This window comes from Coffea arabica, chromosome 2c (assembly GCF_036785885.1).
Source record: "Coffea arabica cultivar ET-39 chromosome 2c, Coffea Arabica ET-39 HiFi, whole genome shotgun sequence".
Lineage (NCBI taxonomy): Eukaryota > Viridiplantae > Streptophyta > Magnoliopsida > Gentianales > Rubiaceae > Coffea > Coffea arabica.
In genome coordinates this window covers 73,895,330-73,912,210 of record NC_092312.1, presented here as the reverse complement: position 1 = coordinate 73,912,210, position 16,881 = coordinate 73,895,330, and the positions used below count along the sequence as shown (strand labels likewise).

Below are 16,881 nucleotides of genomic sequence, written 5' to 3'. Positions count from 1 at the left end.
TGTGTGAACTCGAAAGTGGACTAATGTGTCAACTGTGCTGCAAAATCCGTGTCCTCCTTTCCTCCTTTTTGGACCCTTGACCATATTTGTCCAGGCCTACTTTGAATAATGCGTTGTTTTCACCATATATCATCATGACTGCTGTTGAAACCGGGGTTGGATTAAAGATGCAGGAAGTAACACCCAAATTGTAATTGTCCAGAGATGTCAAAAGGGGAAATTTCTATATTTCGAAAAAAGATGCTTCAAGCTGTAGCTTGAAAGGGTGCATCGTGTTTGGTCATTTTCCGTGTGCCCGCCTAAGCTGCTAGCTTAGCCCAGAGTCTTTGGACGGGTAAGAAAGTAAAGGAAAAGGGCCAAAGTCTTTCTTCTTCTTGCTCTTGTTCATCTTCCTGATATGGTCATTGGCTACTTGCAGCTGGCCTTTGTAATCATGAGCCCGTGTGTCATCATTGCTTTGAATAGCCCTTTTATTTCCGCCCTTCTATCCTTCTTTCTCACCAAGGCAATCATCACACGGACATTAAGCAGCCAGCCATGCTTCGTCTCCCTATATAATTCATCTGCATTCAGTTTCAACTCATCTAACAAGAAGTAAAAATTATCCCACTTGGTTTCTTTTACTGTCGACTTTCACTTTCTTTTCTCTACTAGAGGGTTGCTGGCTGCTGCATCGCATTTGAAAAAAAAATAAAAAATCATGTCTTCTAGCCTGTCGAATTTGGAATTATTTCATGATCCCTCTTATCCAACCTTATCAGGGAGATTCCGCTCAATGAGGCCTAAGGTTCTTGTTCACAGGCTAAATAGGTAAGTTCTCACAACCATGCAGCTGAACATGGCATAAAAGACCCTTTTTCTTCCTCTGTGTTCTGTACTAGGTCGTATTTCTAAGAACGTTTGAATGTTACAGGAGTTGGAAGTTGTCGAAGAAAGTAAAAGAAATAACCAGGGCCGGGAAGTTGAAGAGAGAAATGCAAGTCAAGAACATTAAGCTGTACGTGATGAACAAAATCATTGTTGAAGAAAATGAAAGACTTCGGAGGAAAGCTATGACTCTTCTTCAAGAGAACAAGATTTTGCTGGCTCAGTTTCAGAAGTTTCCTCATCCAGATAGTAACACCATCAAATACTAGATACGTTATAGCAATAGCCAATTAGTATATGCTATCTTCTTACAGTTAAACACGTTATCTGAAGAAGACGGACTTATATAGACTTTATTCTTTAGTCCTATTGATACAAGAACTTAATTTCATTCCCCTCTTGTTTTCGTCATTTTGGTTTCCTTATGAGAGATTGCATTTTGTTCATTCTACTGTAGTCGTAGTCTGTCAAGAGGTGCAGTAGGACTACTTGCATGAGTCCCCATGCATGGTTTCAAATTCTGAATGTTCCTCCAAAACTGCCTTTCTATTTAAAAAATTCTAATTCAATTAAGGAGATAACTTTGGTAAAAGATCAGAGCTACTGACTACTACTACTCCGTTCAGTTTGCAGCCGTGTTCATCCAGCAGGGAAGAATCAAAGGTTCACAGTTAAGTTGTGTAAAAATTAGAAGGGATAATTCAGAAACCTCCCCTGAGGTTTTTGACACTAGCACTCACCTCCCCTATAATTTCTAAAATTGTACTAACCTCCCCTAGGAGGAAATTGGACCTATTACTAATAATAAATTGTATGATTTTACTTTTATACCTTAACTAATTGCAGAAACCTAATGAACGAATTTTAGAAAAGCAAAATTATTTTTTGTCAACAAATTGAGTGACTAATTAAACTAGATTACCTGTGCGTTTTAATATCATTAGCCATTGTAAGTAAAACTAAGGAATGGTGCCAATTGAGGTGAGAAACGGCGTATATGTTTCCATATTATGTTCTTCAAACTAGTTAATTTAAGTCTAATTTTATATAACTGTAGAGACGAAAACTAGTAAGCAATTCTGGAGTTTCTACTAAAGTAAGTAGAAAGAGAACTTGTACAAATATAACTGTTTAAGTCATTTCTATTTCAAAACCTCCTCTAGTTCAGCCTACTACTTAGGGATGGCAACGGGGCGGGGTTGGGGCGGGGGACCCCTCCCCCGCCCCCCGCCCCGTTGCCTATTAGTTCCCCCCGTCCCCCGCCTCCCGCTCCCCCCGCCCCACCCCGCCCCGCCCTAGCCCCGCCTTGCCCCGCTTTCCCTGCAGGGGCACCCGCGGGGTTAATAAAATTTTATTATAATTAAATTTTAATACATAATCAAGTACTAAAATATCAACACATCACCAAATTATTATTCATTGTAATTTTACAATTGAAACTCATAAAAACGATCAAACAGAAGTTATTTGAATACAATCTAATATGATGAAATAAATATAACTAAAATAGTCAAGTTTTCACTTTTAGTACAAATACAATCACTAATTCATTATTGTGTTTTTGCTTTTTTTTGAGAAAAAAGTGTTATTCTATTAAGTGTAATTAGAAATTTAGTATAAATGTATTAGTAAATTTAGTATAACTAATTAATAAATTCTATTAGTAAACATGTATAATTATTCATATAATTGATAATATCAATTATATTACATAAACTAATATACATTATATAATACATCTAACTAATAATATCATTATCATAAGTTTATAACTAATTAACTTACTTATTATATATAATTATATATATATTTTTTTGTTTTGCGGGTGGCGGGGCGGGGGTATACTCCCCCGCCCCCCGCTCCGTTTCTAAGCGGGGGGAATTATTCCCCCCGCCCCGAGAGCCCCCCGCGGGCACCCGCCCCCATTGCCATCCCTACTACTACTACTTTTCAAGTTGCTATATTTCTTTCCATTAATATAGTTATAACTCTATAATCTGGAAATATCAGCAGCAGCAACAATTTTAGTACGTGGTTTTAATGCACTTACTGCAATTTTCATTTACTAAAGACAACTTTATCTTATTAGTATGCACTTATAATTACTTGTAGCTAGGCTTTTCTCATGCTCAGTAACTTTTAGTGATGTTTAAGTATACTGTTAATTAGCTAATTTTTCAATGAAATTTTTTTTGTATATGATTGGTGCTGATAATATAAGCAGTTGTATTATCCCCACAAATAGCTATTCACATTACTAATAGAGAGTTTTAAAAGTGATGTGTATTTTTAATAAACTTTACTTCAAGAATCTGGATATATAATCATTTAACTAGCCGTTAATATCCACTATTGCTTCATGTATTATTAATAAACTTCATTCAATTGCTCTTGTACCCGTTGAATTTTACTAATTCTTAATAAATTTTCATATTTTGTCAATTCTTTGTTAATAAAACTTGGCAAGAAGTACGAAGGGCAAATTTGGTATAAATTTCTCATCTCACTCCTTAAAAAAAATTTTTAAATGGTAACTTTTTTGGTATGGACTGAATCTGCAACACAAACCTTAAGTTCAAGGGTGGTAAGTGCTATTTTCTAAACTATAAGGGAGGTGAGTGCTAGTGTCAGATACCTCAGGGGAGGTTTATGCAATTTTCCCAAATTAGAAACATAATCGGTTTAGATCTTAACATGTTCACGCTCGTTTAATAATAAAAGAATAAAACATTTGAATTAATTAAAGGGTATATCTTATATACACTGACAGTGTACACCATCATGCTCGGTATATGTATCATGTATCCAATAATGAAAGTGTATACACTATCAGTGTATGGAAAATTAATCTTTAATTAAATGGCACTTAATTTTCTAGAGTAAAACTTACTCAAAAAAATAAGTTAAATTATTCATTTATCACTTAATATGATATACATTCAAATGCATGAAATTTAGTACTTAACGATTTAATAATTTAACGGATTTAAACTTTAGATTACAGTCCTCAAACTTCGATTTTATCAAATGCACCCATAGTTTTTGCCAAATAAATAATTAGTACATGGTACATATTTGAACTCCAAATACTATTCAGAATAAGATAGTAATATTCTAGACATTTCCAAATCAAACACATCCTTCTGAATCTCATTAAAACAGATGGGCAAGAGCAGAAGTGGTGATGAAAATCAAACTCACATGATAACTTCAAAAATAAAAGAAAATAAAATAAAATAAAATCCAACCACTGCATTAGTTGTTATCAGAAAGCTGTCTCATGCTATTTCTTGAATCATGTCATGGCCAAAAAAATTTGGACCAAGTAAGAATTTAACTCCAATTTCCTCAAAAAAACAAAGGAATTCAACACCAAACTTTTCCAAAAGAATTATAAAAAAAAATAAAAGCAAAAAATTGATGTGTACAATGGACTTTTGGGCCAGCATCAAAAGCCCAATGTCTGACCTCAGTCTGGTAAGAGAACATGGGTTTCCAAATTAAGCCCATCATCTAGAAACATGTCACGTTCCGACGTTCTCCCACGTCCGAGCCCACATACCTTTCAAGCTCTGACACCACGTCTAAATCTCCTCGCACTTCTTTCAAGACTGTTCCCAAATGAAGTGCAGTTTCTTAAGTGGGAAGATGTCATGGAAGACCATTTTCGTCATTTTACACCAGGAGACTGGTCGGCGAGATTTTCATGCCACCCACGAGGGCGGTTGGCGATCCATCCACAGACAACCAGCATAAAGGTACGTTTGGTCGAATTAAAATGTATCCTACCGGGAATGATTTTCCCGCCGATGTAGCATGTGTATATGGGACACATCATGTTGTCATGACCACATATTTTCGCGCTTGGATGACACACTAAATTTTGTTGAAAAAAAGGGTAGCTCGAGTGGATTGCTATTTTTCAGAAATTTTATAGAAAAATAATATATTGTATCGATTTGATGTATATAAAATAAAAAAATAATTAAAAATTATATTCATAAAAAATTGTAAAAAATTTTGAATGAAAAATGACCACCCAAACAAGGCAAACGCAGTATGAAGTTCAAAAGACAGTTAATTTCCTTCAAAAGTAAATGACAAACAAAAATACTTTAATCACTATAAAACTCACAACAAAAGGAAGCGATGAAGCATAGAGATAAATAATAAAAATTAATATCTATATAATTCATTTAAACTGACTTGATTGTAAGAGTGCTTGAAAGATTTGGATAGTAGAAGGGAAACAATTACAACACGTTCTCCCTGTTCAATTACAAATATTAGACAACATGAAAACGCATTGTTTCAAGTTAAATGTTAATTCTCTATTTATGATTTTCAATAACTTAGTTAATTTATTTTTCAGGGTAGATATATAGAATTAAGTTAACGACGTTCTCATTTGAACCTAAAAAAAATTAAAGAAAATATAAAAATAAAAAAGAAACAAAATGTCGTATTTCGTAACAAAAATTCAATAGTGTCATTTTCGAGGAATTTTTTCTCTAAACAAGCGGAACAAAAAATTACTAATCCTAAAAGATTAGAAACTAGGAGTATCTTTTGATGCATGCTCATGCTCATGGTGCAACTGATAAAGGGGGGAAATAAATATTCTCCAGTCTGACCAAACAGTACCTTTGATTGCAGCAGTCTAGTGCTCTCAACTCACTTCACTTTTAAGTCTTCCCAGTCCCCGCTTCACTGTCCCCTGCATTTCAAGTCCTCCCTTTGGACCCCATTCCCACTTCCACTCACGCCAGTTGTCTAACGCCATTGCGCCTTACCATAAATTCATTCGTTAATACTTTTAGTAGTAATTAATTAATTATTATTAATTAATTAATAGAGAACTACCTCTATATCTGTATGAACTTGACCGTCAATTTTAAACTTCAAAATCAAAACTACATATCCAACTTGACCAAGAAATCTTTTAAAAAAATTGAAAAAATTCTACACACTTTAGTAAAGTGTGTGGCCTTGTGTGTGTATATATATAAGCATTAAGAGAGAGAGAGAGAAAGCGTTTAGTTCACTGCTTTGCTTTGTGAGTAATGGCTTCAGGTAGAAATGGTTTTCCTAGAGGCCCGAATCTAAGGAATTCATCATCTTTCAAATCCAAGCTCCCGCCGTCGTCCACTGTCCGCCGCAGCATTCCTGGTGCGCTCGGCGCCGGTGAGTTCCGTTCAAAAATCTTTTTTGACTCGCATTTTACTAGTCCGTTCGGTTTTATTTCTCACTTTTTTTCCTACTTTCTTGCTATATGCTTCTTTCAACTGCCTTGCTAGTGCTTGGAAGTTGAAATAGGTTAGGATCGAGTTCTTGAAATGAGGTGATCAATTTAAATGACAACTAACTTTTTTCATGTACTTTCGTATTATAGTATTTTTAAAAAAAAAAAAATTTATTGACCGAGCAATTTAGGAGCTGAATCTTTAGTTGATTAGCAGACATGAAGGCGATTTCGCAATGTTGCTGCAAAATATTGCCTTTCAGTTATGAAATTTTAGGTTTAGAAATTAATGGACTCAGTCGTACTATTTCTAAGTAGGTAAGCAGCAATAAAGAGTGATTCTTTTTATATAAGTTATTCCTAGAAGACATGTCTGGCTTTGGAGAAAATATCAAGTGCAGCCACCCGAGATTATGCAGCAATGCTCATGTATGGTCGAAGTTCCTAAGTTTCTGCCAAAGCATTCCATAATTGGGGCGGCTTCATTGGGAGGTTGTTGGGGGGGGGGGAAGGGGTGGGGTGGGGTTTCGTATGCTGTAAAACAAGGGTGCTATAAGTACCTAGAAAAATTTTCCTACATGGATGTAGGTACTCGAGAAATAATTGAATTTTAGTATGTGATAAACCTAGTCTGGTCTAATTAAGATGCTGAATTTATGTGGGAGGTGAATTTGCTGTTGGAAAAGATATTAGTTGCAAAGGCATGATTTTTATATTGGCAAAAGGGAGACATTAGATTAATATTTAGGAGAAGATAGATGATTTAGGTATGACTAAGACACTCAAACTATAAAGGTGGAAGATTTCTGCTGAAGGGTTTCTAATGTAAGTTATCAGCTGTTAACATCGGGTGTTGGTTATTTGTGATGTTTTACTAGCCTCATTATTAAACTTGGATTGTGTAATTTATGGAACCAACTTAGTTAGATAGGCATGCAAGGTGATTCTTGGGGCTCATTTTTCTTTACAGTTGTAGATTTACTGATAGTTTACTTGTGAAAACCTCGCTTCTAAAGACAAAACTAATGCCAAGGAAGAGATGAGAAGAAACTTGTAGCAAGCTGGCTCAATTGTTTTTAAATTGTAACTAGGACATTTTATACTATGGTCAACATGCACAAGTGTGAATGTACTGTGACATTGATGATTTTGAACCTCACATGGGATGAGCAATGGTTCTCAAATTAGTGGAGAAGGTAGTTTATCTTTGATTGCTTTTCTTGTCATTAGAGCAAAAAAAAAAAAAAAAAAAAAAAAGGGAAGTTATGATTCTGTCAGACCTTCTGCTCTGGTTGTCCTGAGGAGCATATGAGACTTAATAAGCCACAAAAGTACATTTACATGTACTGTTTATCTCGTGTATAACAAACTGACCAAAAAAAAAAAAAATTTTCAGGTGCCTTTATCGAGTTATGTTGGATTTGAAGAGTTAGTGAGAAATTAATTGGATGAATAGTGATCACTGCACAAGTTAATAATTGAAGCTAGTAACATTGGGGTTTTTTACAATTTATCTCTAAAAGTGAAATAGCTTATTCTCATTTTTATTTGTTTGAAAATCATATACCTTTTAGTAGAAAGCTCCATGCTTCCATGTTGATCCACCATTATTGTGCTTATTGTTGACTTGAACGTCCAAAGTGCTGTCTCTGCTCATCCTCAAATAAATTGTACAACATGAATATTCTTATAGTAACTTTTGCCTTGTGATTGTTTGTTTGAATAGTTTCTGGAAGAGTTAGAGTAGCTGTAAGATTACGGCCTCAAAATGCTGAGGAGCTTGAAGCAGATGCAGATTTTGCTGATTGTGTGGAATTGCAACCTGAGGTATTCAGCATCTTCCATTGATACAGTATCTGTGGTCATCTCTTTGGCTTGTCTTGTTGGCATGTTCTTGTGCATGGATGATAGCTTCATCATAACGCTGTTATTCTTTCATTGACTCTACCAGCTTAAAAGGCTGAAACTTCGGAAAAACAACTGGGATTCAGATACCTATGAGTTTGATGAGGTCCTTACTGAGTATGCATCACAGAAGCGTGTCTATGAAGTTGTTGCCAAACCTGTTGTTGAGGTGTGTTCTGTGTATCATTCCCTTCTTTGCCATCTGCAGCTGCTGATTGACAAGTTTTTGCAATAATAGATAAAATTTCTGTAGTCCATTTCCATTTGAAAGCTAAATTTTCTGCGCCCAGTGGTGTCAGAGGGGAACAGTTAAGGTTCTAAGCGTAATCACTTTATGAAGGTAATGACTTGCATTTTAGATCAGACTTGATCCTTGTGGTCCTTTTGTAATGTAGACTTGCTCCTTATGGTCCTGTTGTAAAAATTTATTTACAAGATTAAACTTTGTGGATTTGTGGAGTAGGCTCTGTCATCTCCAAAGACTGTAATAACGGGGAAAACATCCAAAATGAACCACCTTCTGGGTCCAAGTCTGCGATCAGCTCGTAGGCTTCTTGATTCTTGAGACATGAATAAGTGTCTATCCTTGTAGTGTCAGAGTTAAAACACTTGAGAGGCTATTGTTTATCCCATTCGTGGTCATGGAACTGCTTTAATGAAACATTTGATGAGATGCTTTTAGTTATAAATCCTCTGGGCCACCTTGAGTATTTTCTGACACATACTTTTATTATCTTGAGGAAGAAAATAGTTCACCAACTATCTTATTTATTTGTTTTGAATTTCCCTTTCTCTTAGAGCGTTCTAGAGGGTTACAACGGGACAGTCATGGCTTACGGGCAGACTGGTACTGGGAAAACATATACACTTGGAAGACTGGGTGATGAAGACACCTCTGCCCGTGGTATCATGGTTCGATCACTGGAAGATATTTTTTCAAATATCTCTCAGGAGACTGATACAGTCACTGTTTCATACTTGCAGGTTACCTTCATCAAATGTATTTTCGGATGATTCCACTATTTTTGCTTTATTAGTTTGGATCCAGTTGGCTACCTCACTACATGCCTGGCTAATTTAAATGATTTCCTGAAATTCAACTCACGTGCTGTTTTATTTGCAGCTTTATATGGAAACTATCCAGGACCTTCTAAATCCAGCAAATGACAATATTTCAATTGTTGAAGATCAAAAAACCGGTGATGTTTCTTTACCAGGGGCAACTGTTGTGGAAATTCGAGATCAGCAAAGTTTTGTGGAACTTCTACGCATAGGGGAAGCTCATAGATTTGCTGCTAATACTAAGCTGAATACTGAATCTTCACGCAGTCATGCTATCCTCATGGTAAAACATTTTATTTTGGCCACTTTTTCTTTATGTTTATTTATTTTGTTCATTGTTTATTCCTCTAAATGTGTATGCTTCAACTGTTTATCTGGTCTATACAGGTGCAAGTTAGAAGGTCTGTGTTGGGAAGAGAAAATGATTTTACTTCTGAACATGATGTTTCTTCTAATGGGGTTAACAACTTTAAGCCACCTATTATTCGAAAAGGCAAACTAGTTGTTGTAGATCTTGCTGGTTCTGAGAGAATCCACAAGTCAGGTTCACCTCACAACTCTTAACTTGCATCTCATACAGATGTATCTGATTTTTTAATTCTTTTTCTCTTACATCTAATATATTATACTGTTATATTTACTTGCACGTCTCACTGCAGCTGATCCAATGTTTACTCAATGAGTTTGTTTTTTTTTTTTTTTTTGAATAATGTAAATGAGAAGAACAATCCTCAGCTCTTTAAAATTCTGTATTCTAAATTTTGTTGAGCTGGAATTGGAAAATAATTACTTTGACGCTACGACTCGTTGCATTTCTTTTCTAAACAAGAAAAAAAAGTAAGAAATTGTTAACGAGATCTTAATTCTCAGAGACTTATTTTAACTTTGAAATTTAAGAGAATGGTCAAAAGTATTGTGACGGGCAATATCATAAAGGTGTACATGAAAGGCTTCCTTTCTTCTTAAACTTAAGGAAGTTGTTTGCTATACTCTCCTAAATCATATAAGGAGGAAGGTAGGTATGTCTCCACTTCACTGTCTTTATCCTAAACATGTATCTTACAGATACTATGCTGTAGATATGATAATAATGTGTGTCCGTATCTGAAAGAAAAAACTGGTTTGGTTAGTTATTGTGTGTATATAATTCTCATTGAAATGGAAAATGATTTTGCACTCCATCTTGCATGACGGTAGGATGGCTAGATAACAATGATTGCTCATTAGAAAGTGAAAGAGTTTGACCTGAGTTGTGAGACTGTTACATGGGCCATTTATTGTCCTTATGAAAATTATAAAATGACCAAATTTTAAATATTTGTCACTACTTGTGTCAATTTAATTCCTTCATAGAAGTGATCAAAAATAAAAAAAAATCTGTTGGTACAGTATTAGGATTTGGACAATGCATCTTTTGGTTTCATGTAATGTAGTCTGTGTCCTGATAACTTGTAGTTTCATTGCCTAAAAGTGTCCCTGCCTTTAATTGGTTAAAACCACCTTGCCCTTCTGATATGATATTAACTTGTTAATATACATTAGGATGAAGTTTTGAACACCATGGATTAATTTAGAATGTCATACTTTATTTTTTGATTCTCTTCTTCTTTTGCCTGATCCGACTTCAGTAAACTTTTATTTGTTTTCCAGGAAGTGAGGGACACATGTTAGAAGAAGCAAAGTCCATCAATCTTTCGCTGAGTGCATTAGGCAAGTGCATAAATGCTTTGGCAGAAAATAGTGCTCATGTACCAGTTCGAGATTCCAAACTTACCAGGTTGCTTAAAGATTCATTCGGAGGTGGGCTATATGTGGTATTATAGAAATTCAACTACTCACATTCTGACTTGACTGACATGTCTGTTGGCATAAATTAGTCTTTCTGGCATGTGAAATTACACACCCTTCTTCCTTTAGCACCAGATGCAACCTGTATGCCACATATCCACATTCTATCAGTGTGCCTTTTAATATGGATGCCAGGAAAACCAACTTAATCATTTGGTAAATATGTTGTAGGCACTTCAAGAACTTCATTAGTTATAACAATTGGCCCATCTCCACGCCATCGGGCAGAGACAGCAAGCACAATTTTATTTGGGCAAAGGGTGAGTTGTTGATGGATTGATTACAGTTTAGGCTCCTCTGAATTTTCTACTTGATGAAGTTTGAAATCAATGTTCCCCAATTAGATCGCTCAAAATAATGGATTCACAAGATGTGCATTTTCTGTACGCATGGTGTTTGTTGAAATTGGGTCCATAAGTTACCCAATTGTTCATCATGCCAGTGTGGAATTAACATTTTCATTTCTTACAGGCAATGAAGGTGGAGAATATGTTAAAAATAAAGGAAGAATTTGATTACAAAAGTTTGTCTAAAAGGCTTGAGATACAGATTGAAAAACTCACTGCAGAGAATGAAAGACTGCAGAAAGCATGCGAGGATGAGGTAGAAAGGATTAAATTGGAAGCACAAAAGCAGATCTCTGAAGCTGAGAGAGACTGTGCAGAAGCTCTGAAGGTAATTTCAGTATATATTTTATCCTGCACCTTTCGGATATGTTTGAAGTGCAATGACTGACTTGGGAGGTATTATAATGTCCAAAATTATGTGTGAACACATAAACGTTAGCTTTAGCTTCTTTTGATTTTAGGATAAGTTCAATGAACTGATTCATAAGTTTTGGATGGTGATTTTTTTGGCAAATTGTGGTTACATGATGCAAATATAATTGGCATAAAATATATGGACATAGTTGGAGTGAGTCAATTAGCATCTTCTCATTTTAGATGGAGTCTAAATTCCTTTTTTAAGTGATATAGTTTCTAGAAACTATAAAGAAGCCATCAACTGGGGAAAATGAGTGACTACAAAGCTAAAACATGATTGCAGCTATTCTTGACACCAAAAAGAACATAAAAGTTAGCAACACCCTAGCTGAAAGATGTTGATTAGATCTTTGTATTTCCTACTTGATGTAATTGGTAGAAAGACTGGGAATATTTTGTTGATATTCATTTGCCTTGTTTGTCATTGTCAGTATGGGACTGAGAATTCAATGATTTTCAACTGACATCTTCCAGGTACTCTTTGCTGTGGCTTAGTCTTTGACTCATTTTCCTTTTTGTCTTCATTCTCATTTGAAGGAGGAAAAGATGAAATGTCAGATGGATTACATGGAATCCATTAAACAGCTTGAGGAGAAGTGGATGCTTAATCAAACGAAGCATGCCAGCAATGGTTTTATTGGCACTTCTCATGCTGCAGAGGTAGATGGCTTTGAAACTACTTCATAATATGTTTCACCATATCCCTTTCTAATTCATACTGTCCTTTTATCATATCTTCTGAGCAACAAATGCTGGTAATACATTCAGATGAACTTGCGGTGTAATGATTGTTATATTCTTTTGGTTCCCCTGGAAGAAAATGATATGATTCCCAACCTACTGTATTGGTATTTTTTTTATACCTAAGCTTCATCCTGGGGAATTCCTTACTGAATAACGTCTATAGTGGATATATTAACCTATTGATAATGTGCAGGTTGACCATAAAGAGTATTTTTGCATCGAGATTAAATATGGTATCATGATAAACTAGAAGGAAAATAGGAAAGTAAAGTTATAAAATTAAAACTGTGAATCCTCCATTCATATATCAGATTTACTGCATAGGCTTTTTCAGTGGCATGAAGAGAAGCTCCAAGGATTTCGGTATTTCTTTCTTAGGTTTAGTTGAGCTTTATGATTAAATGGATTGATGAATGCTCCTTACCTCTCCTTATGATAATTATTGCTTCTCTTCTAGGGTGGTATGCCATCTGGCAACGACGAAGTCTCTGAGTTGAAAAAGTTGCTTCAAAACGAAGTTCAGCAAAGGAAAGCAGCTGAATTAGAAATCAAGAATTTGAAAGATTGCCTGCTGAAATCTATGAAGCCAGAGGTATGATGTTGACAATGGACAGAACTTGAATGATTTTGTCCTTTTAAGAGATTGTTGTAATGATGGAAATCTGAGTTACTGAAACTCAATGCCAGATTGAACTCATAGCTGTATCTAATTTTGATGTGGTGTAGCTGGCAGGTGGAAATGCTGATATTTTTAACCTTCAAAAAATGTTGGAAGAAGAGAGCCAACAGAGGAAGAAACTTGAAGAAGAAGTGATAGTTTTACGTCATCAGTTATCACAATTGACCTTGGAAGCTAGTCAGGTATGTTTAAAAAGAGCTTTAAACATGCTTATAGTGATTAAGTGAGACTTGGGTTGTGGATCTCCCTGACACTATTCAAATAAATGAAGGTGAAACGTATTAACTGATCCTGTCTTTTAATAAGTGCTAGAGGTGCTTGAGTAGTCTTCTTGCTCTGGTATTTCTGTTTGTTTAAATATGTGTAATTACATATTTTGCTTGATCAAGTTGTACATTTTTAACAGACTACTAGCTGTCCAGATAGAAGCAGAACAGGGAATGGCTTTGTGGGTCTTGATTCTGTGTCTTCACTGAGACATCTGCAGTTTAAAGATGCAAGTGATGGAGAGAGGCCATCAATTTCAAATCTCCATGAAAAAGGTAGTGCTAAATATTTGACAAATTCATTCATTTGTACATTCTTATATGACTACGTTGCACTCAGAGATGCCTTCCCTTTTGGTAGTTGGATTGCATAAGATATTATCCTTACTGGAATCAGATGATCCAAATGTGCGGATTCATGCTGTAAAGGTGGTGGCCAACCTAGCAGCTGAAGGTAATCTGCATTTCAAGTGTCATCATATTTTCCCTTTCTGTGAAAGTGGCCTTTCTAGTATGCTTCCTTTCTTTTCATGCAGTGAAACTTCCACTGAAACTTTAGGTTTTCATCAAAGGATTTATACAGTTGAAAGGTTTATGGTTATGCCACTGAGTTCATGTTTACTAGAACCGTTTGTTTTGGAATTAGTGATGAAGGAGATAAGATGACATGCTATATCTTAATGTGAAATTCAAGTTTCATGAAGTATTGGAAGAGAGTAGAATGGATGCAGAGGTAAATCCCTAACAGTGTACAAGGCTGAGAGGGGCTCTTGTTATTTTCTTTTGTCTAGGTTCAAGTGGGCTCAAACTTTTAATGAGTCTAATTTTTGACAGTGAGTGTCCCTTAAACCCCATAACAGATTCAAGTCTTGATAGGTTGACCAAAATTGAGATGGCAATTTCGCTGAATATGGGTCAAATTTTGAGTTTGGGTTAATAATGAAATTTGCAATTGCAAAAGATATTATTGATTATCTCATTGGTCACTCACATCTCTTGCATCCTGTCACATTTCTTCCATTAGCTAACATCAGAAGGTCTATCATAACTTGGGAAGAATTATATGATCCCATTGTTGATGTGACAACTAATTTGCATTCGTCAATTCCCATCAATCAGTTTTACTGCATTTAGCAGCCAAAAGATGATAGTTTCTATAATATTATTTTGCCCCAGGAATGTTTTTCTTTTTGTTTGGCCATGGGACCATTGCATTATGGACATGCCTTTGGTCACAATGGTCATTACATGTCTGTTTGACTATGAATGTGAATTCTCAAATACTGCAATTTGATGGACTTCTTTCTATGTATTTGTTCATCATTTCTAAGATTAGTTATGTTCACTAGCAGAGTAGGATTTTATCTTAAATTCCTATCCTAATCACCGAAAATTTTGTACACAATGGTTCATAAAATCCCATTTACTCTACTGGGCCAATCTTTGTATTCTATCAATAGCTCCTGTGAATCTGGTGACTGTAGGATGATGTGATACTTTTGTGGTATGGTGAACAGATATTACAAGTTATCCAGCCAAAAAGTATGACAAAATGCTGGGATTTAAACTATTGTAACTGTTGAATATAGCCCTTAAATTTGTGTTGGCTTGGCTTAGTGTTCTTGATGCTGTTCAAAGGATGTGTTTCAGATACTGATCCAAGAATTGATCTGTTATTGACATGTATACGTTAGAAGCAAACCAGGCAAAGATAGTAGAAGCTGGTGGTCTTTCTTCACTGCTGATGCTTCTGAGGAGCTATGAGGATGAAACTATTCGAAGAATAGCAGCTGGTGCAGTTGCCAATCTGGCAATGAATGGTAAAAGTTAAATGCATGCTTTAAGGATTCGTCATGTTCAATGCCAAGTCTTTGATGCAATTTCATTCAGGTGGACTTTATTTTTTATTTTTTTGGGCATTATAGCAATGACTTCTTGGTTTCCTGTCTACTCAGAATTCAATCAGGAGCTTATAATGGCTCAAGGTGGAATCTGTCTGTTGGCAATGACAGCATCTGATGCAGAGGATCCTCAAACTTTACGCATGGTGGCTGGTGCAGTTGCTAATCTCTGTGGCAATGGTAGGACAATTTGCCTTTCCTGAGTCCAGTAGATTTCTACTGTTGATTGGTGCTATATTACATCTGAGAAGGATTTGCTGTTTGTTGAAGCAAAAAGTGAAGATGCTTCTTGGGGCATTCGATCTGTGGGATATCCTTCGATCTGTGGGCATTCGAACTGTAGTCCTGAAAATGCTTGAAAACTGCTAGTATTGTTGGTAGATGTAGAAGAAACCCTTAGAAAGTTTCTAGGCTGTCACCTCAGCATCTTTTACTTTTGGCTCTCCCTGCTTTTTGAATTTAGTTCTACTTTTGTTAGCTTAATGGAAGGATTGATTAGATTTACTTGGTCTGTGTTTGATCTGCAACCTCTTCCCTAGGATCTCATTTTTCTATGGTAAAAATTTTGATTCTGCTATGTATAATCTTTTCAGATAAATTACAGACAAGGTTGAGGTCTGAAGGGGGAATCAAGGCTCTGTTGGGAATGGTGAGAAGCCGTCATCCTGATGTTCTATCACAAGTTGCACGAGGAATTGCAAATTTTGCAAAGTGCGAGTCCAGAGCTGCAACTCAGGGTAAGTGTCCACTGCTGAATTGGTAACAAAACTGATGGTTCTCATCTCTTCTCCCTGATGTGCTATCTTCAAAGACATGCAACCACTTGATTCTTGCTTTCAAAGATAATTGATCTGTTGGTCTTACACGTGCATGTCTTGATATTCTTGGAGCTTTTGCAAACTTAGGTACAAAACATGGACGATCTCTTTTAATAGAGGACGGAGCGCTGCCATGGATTGTGCAAAATGCAAACAATGAAGCATCTTTAATTAGACGTCATGTTGAACTTGCGCTTTGCCACTTAGCACAACATGGTGAGTGTGTACATATTTGATCTGGGAATATTCTTCTAAAGATCTGGGAATATTCTTCTAAAGCGAACAATTTTGCTTTATGTTTGTATCAGAGGTTAATGCGAATGACTTGATCAGCGGAGGAGCACTTTGGGAGCTTGTGCGCATCTCGCGCGACTGCTCTCGTGATGACATAAGGGCTCTTGCTTGTCGGACCTTGACTTCAAGTCCAACCTTTGTAGCTGAACTGCGACGTTTAAGAATAGAGGTTTAATTACTCGTCAGTCCCTACTCTTCAGGACCGTACCCTACGACTGGAAAATTCTGCAACTGCTTTTTTCAGAGTTTCCTTGGCAGAGCTTCCTGGAGATTTGCCCCGTCATTCGCGCTCTTCACCGCGCTGCATTGACCTTGCAACATCAGTTAGGAGATTTGTAGAATGTTGTTAACCGCGACCAATTCTCAGTTTTGGAATGGTAGATCCAAAAAAGCGGTTTTCATGTCAATATGATGTAAGTTAATATTCTGTTTGTGGAATTGGAATTATTCAGGAGGAGAAGTTAATGAAATTATTTAAATTCTTTATTCTA

At 36.0% G+C, this 16,881-nt stretch overlaps 1 protein-coding gene and 1 long non-coding RNA gene across 4 annotated transcripts; both read left to right on the top strand.

The window, feature by feature from the left end:
- Positions 1-682: 682 nt before the first annotated feature.
- On the top strand, positions 683-1,262 carry LOC140036051 (uncharacterized). The gene is made up of 2 exons (XR_011839946.1): positions 683-810; positions 914-1,262. It is a non-coding gene; the product is annotated as an uncharacterized lncRNA (long non-coding RNA).
- Positions 1,263-5,760: 4,498 nt separating this feature from the next.
- On the top strand, positions 5,761-16,881 carry LOC113727941 (kinesin-like protein KIN-UB). Of its 3 annotated transcripts, none has more exons than XM_027252361.2 (19): positions 5,761-6,051; positions 7,836-7,936; positions 8,061-8,183; positions 8,813-8,998; positions 9,138-9,359; positions 9,464-9,620; positions 10,727-10,876; positions 11,096-11,184; positions 11,396-11,599; positions 12,226-12,348; positions 12,890-13,024; positions 13,159-13,293; positions 13,518-13,653; positions 13,739-13,831; positions 15,075-15,197; positions 15,333-15,458; positions 15,872-16,015; positions 16,169-16,312; positions 16,405-16,881. In XM_027252361.2, exons 1-19 carry the CDS (start codon positions 5,931-5,933, stop codon positions 16,563-16,565), a joined length of 2,673 nt encoding a protein of 890 aa, XP_027108162.2. In that variant the 5' UTR covers positions 5,761-5,930; the 3' UTR covers positions 16,566-16,881. The 3 variants fall into 3 exon arrangements, with proteins under 3 accessions (XP_027108162.2, XP_027108161.2, XP_027108163.2); XM_027252360.2 differs by having other exon boundaries at positions 5,764-6,051; positions 15,072-15,197; XM_027252362.2 differs by having other exon boundaries at positions 5,769-6,051; positions 15,072-15,197; positions 16,184-16,312.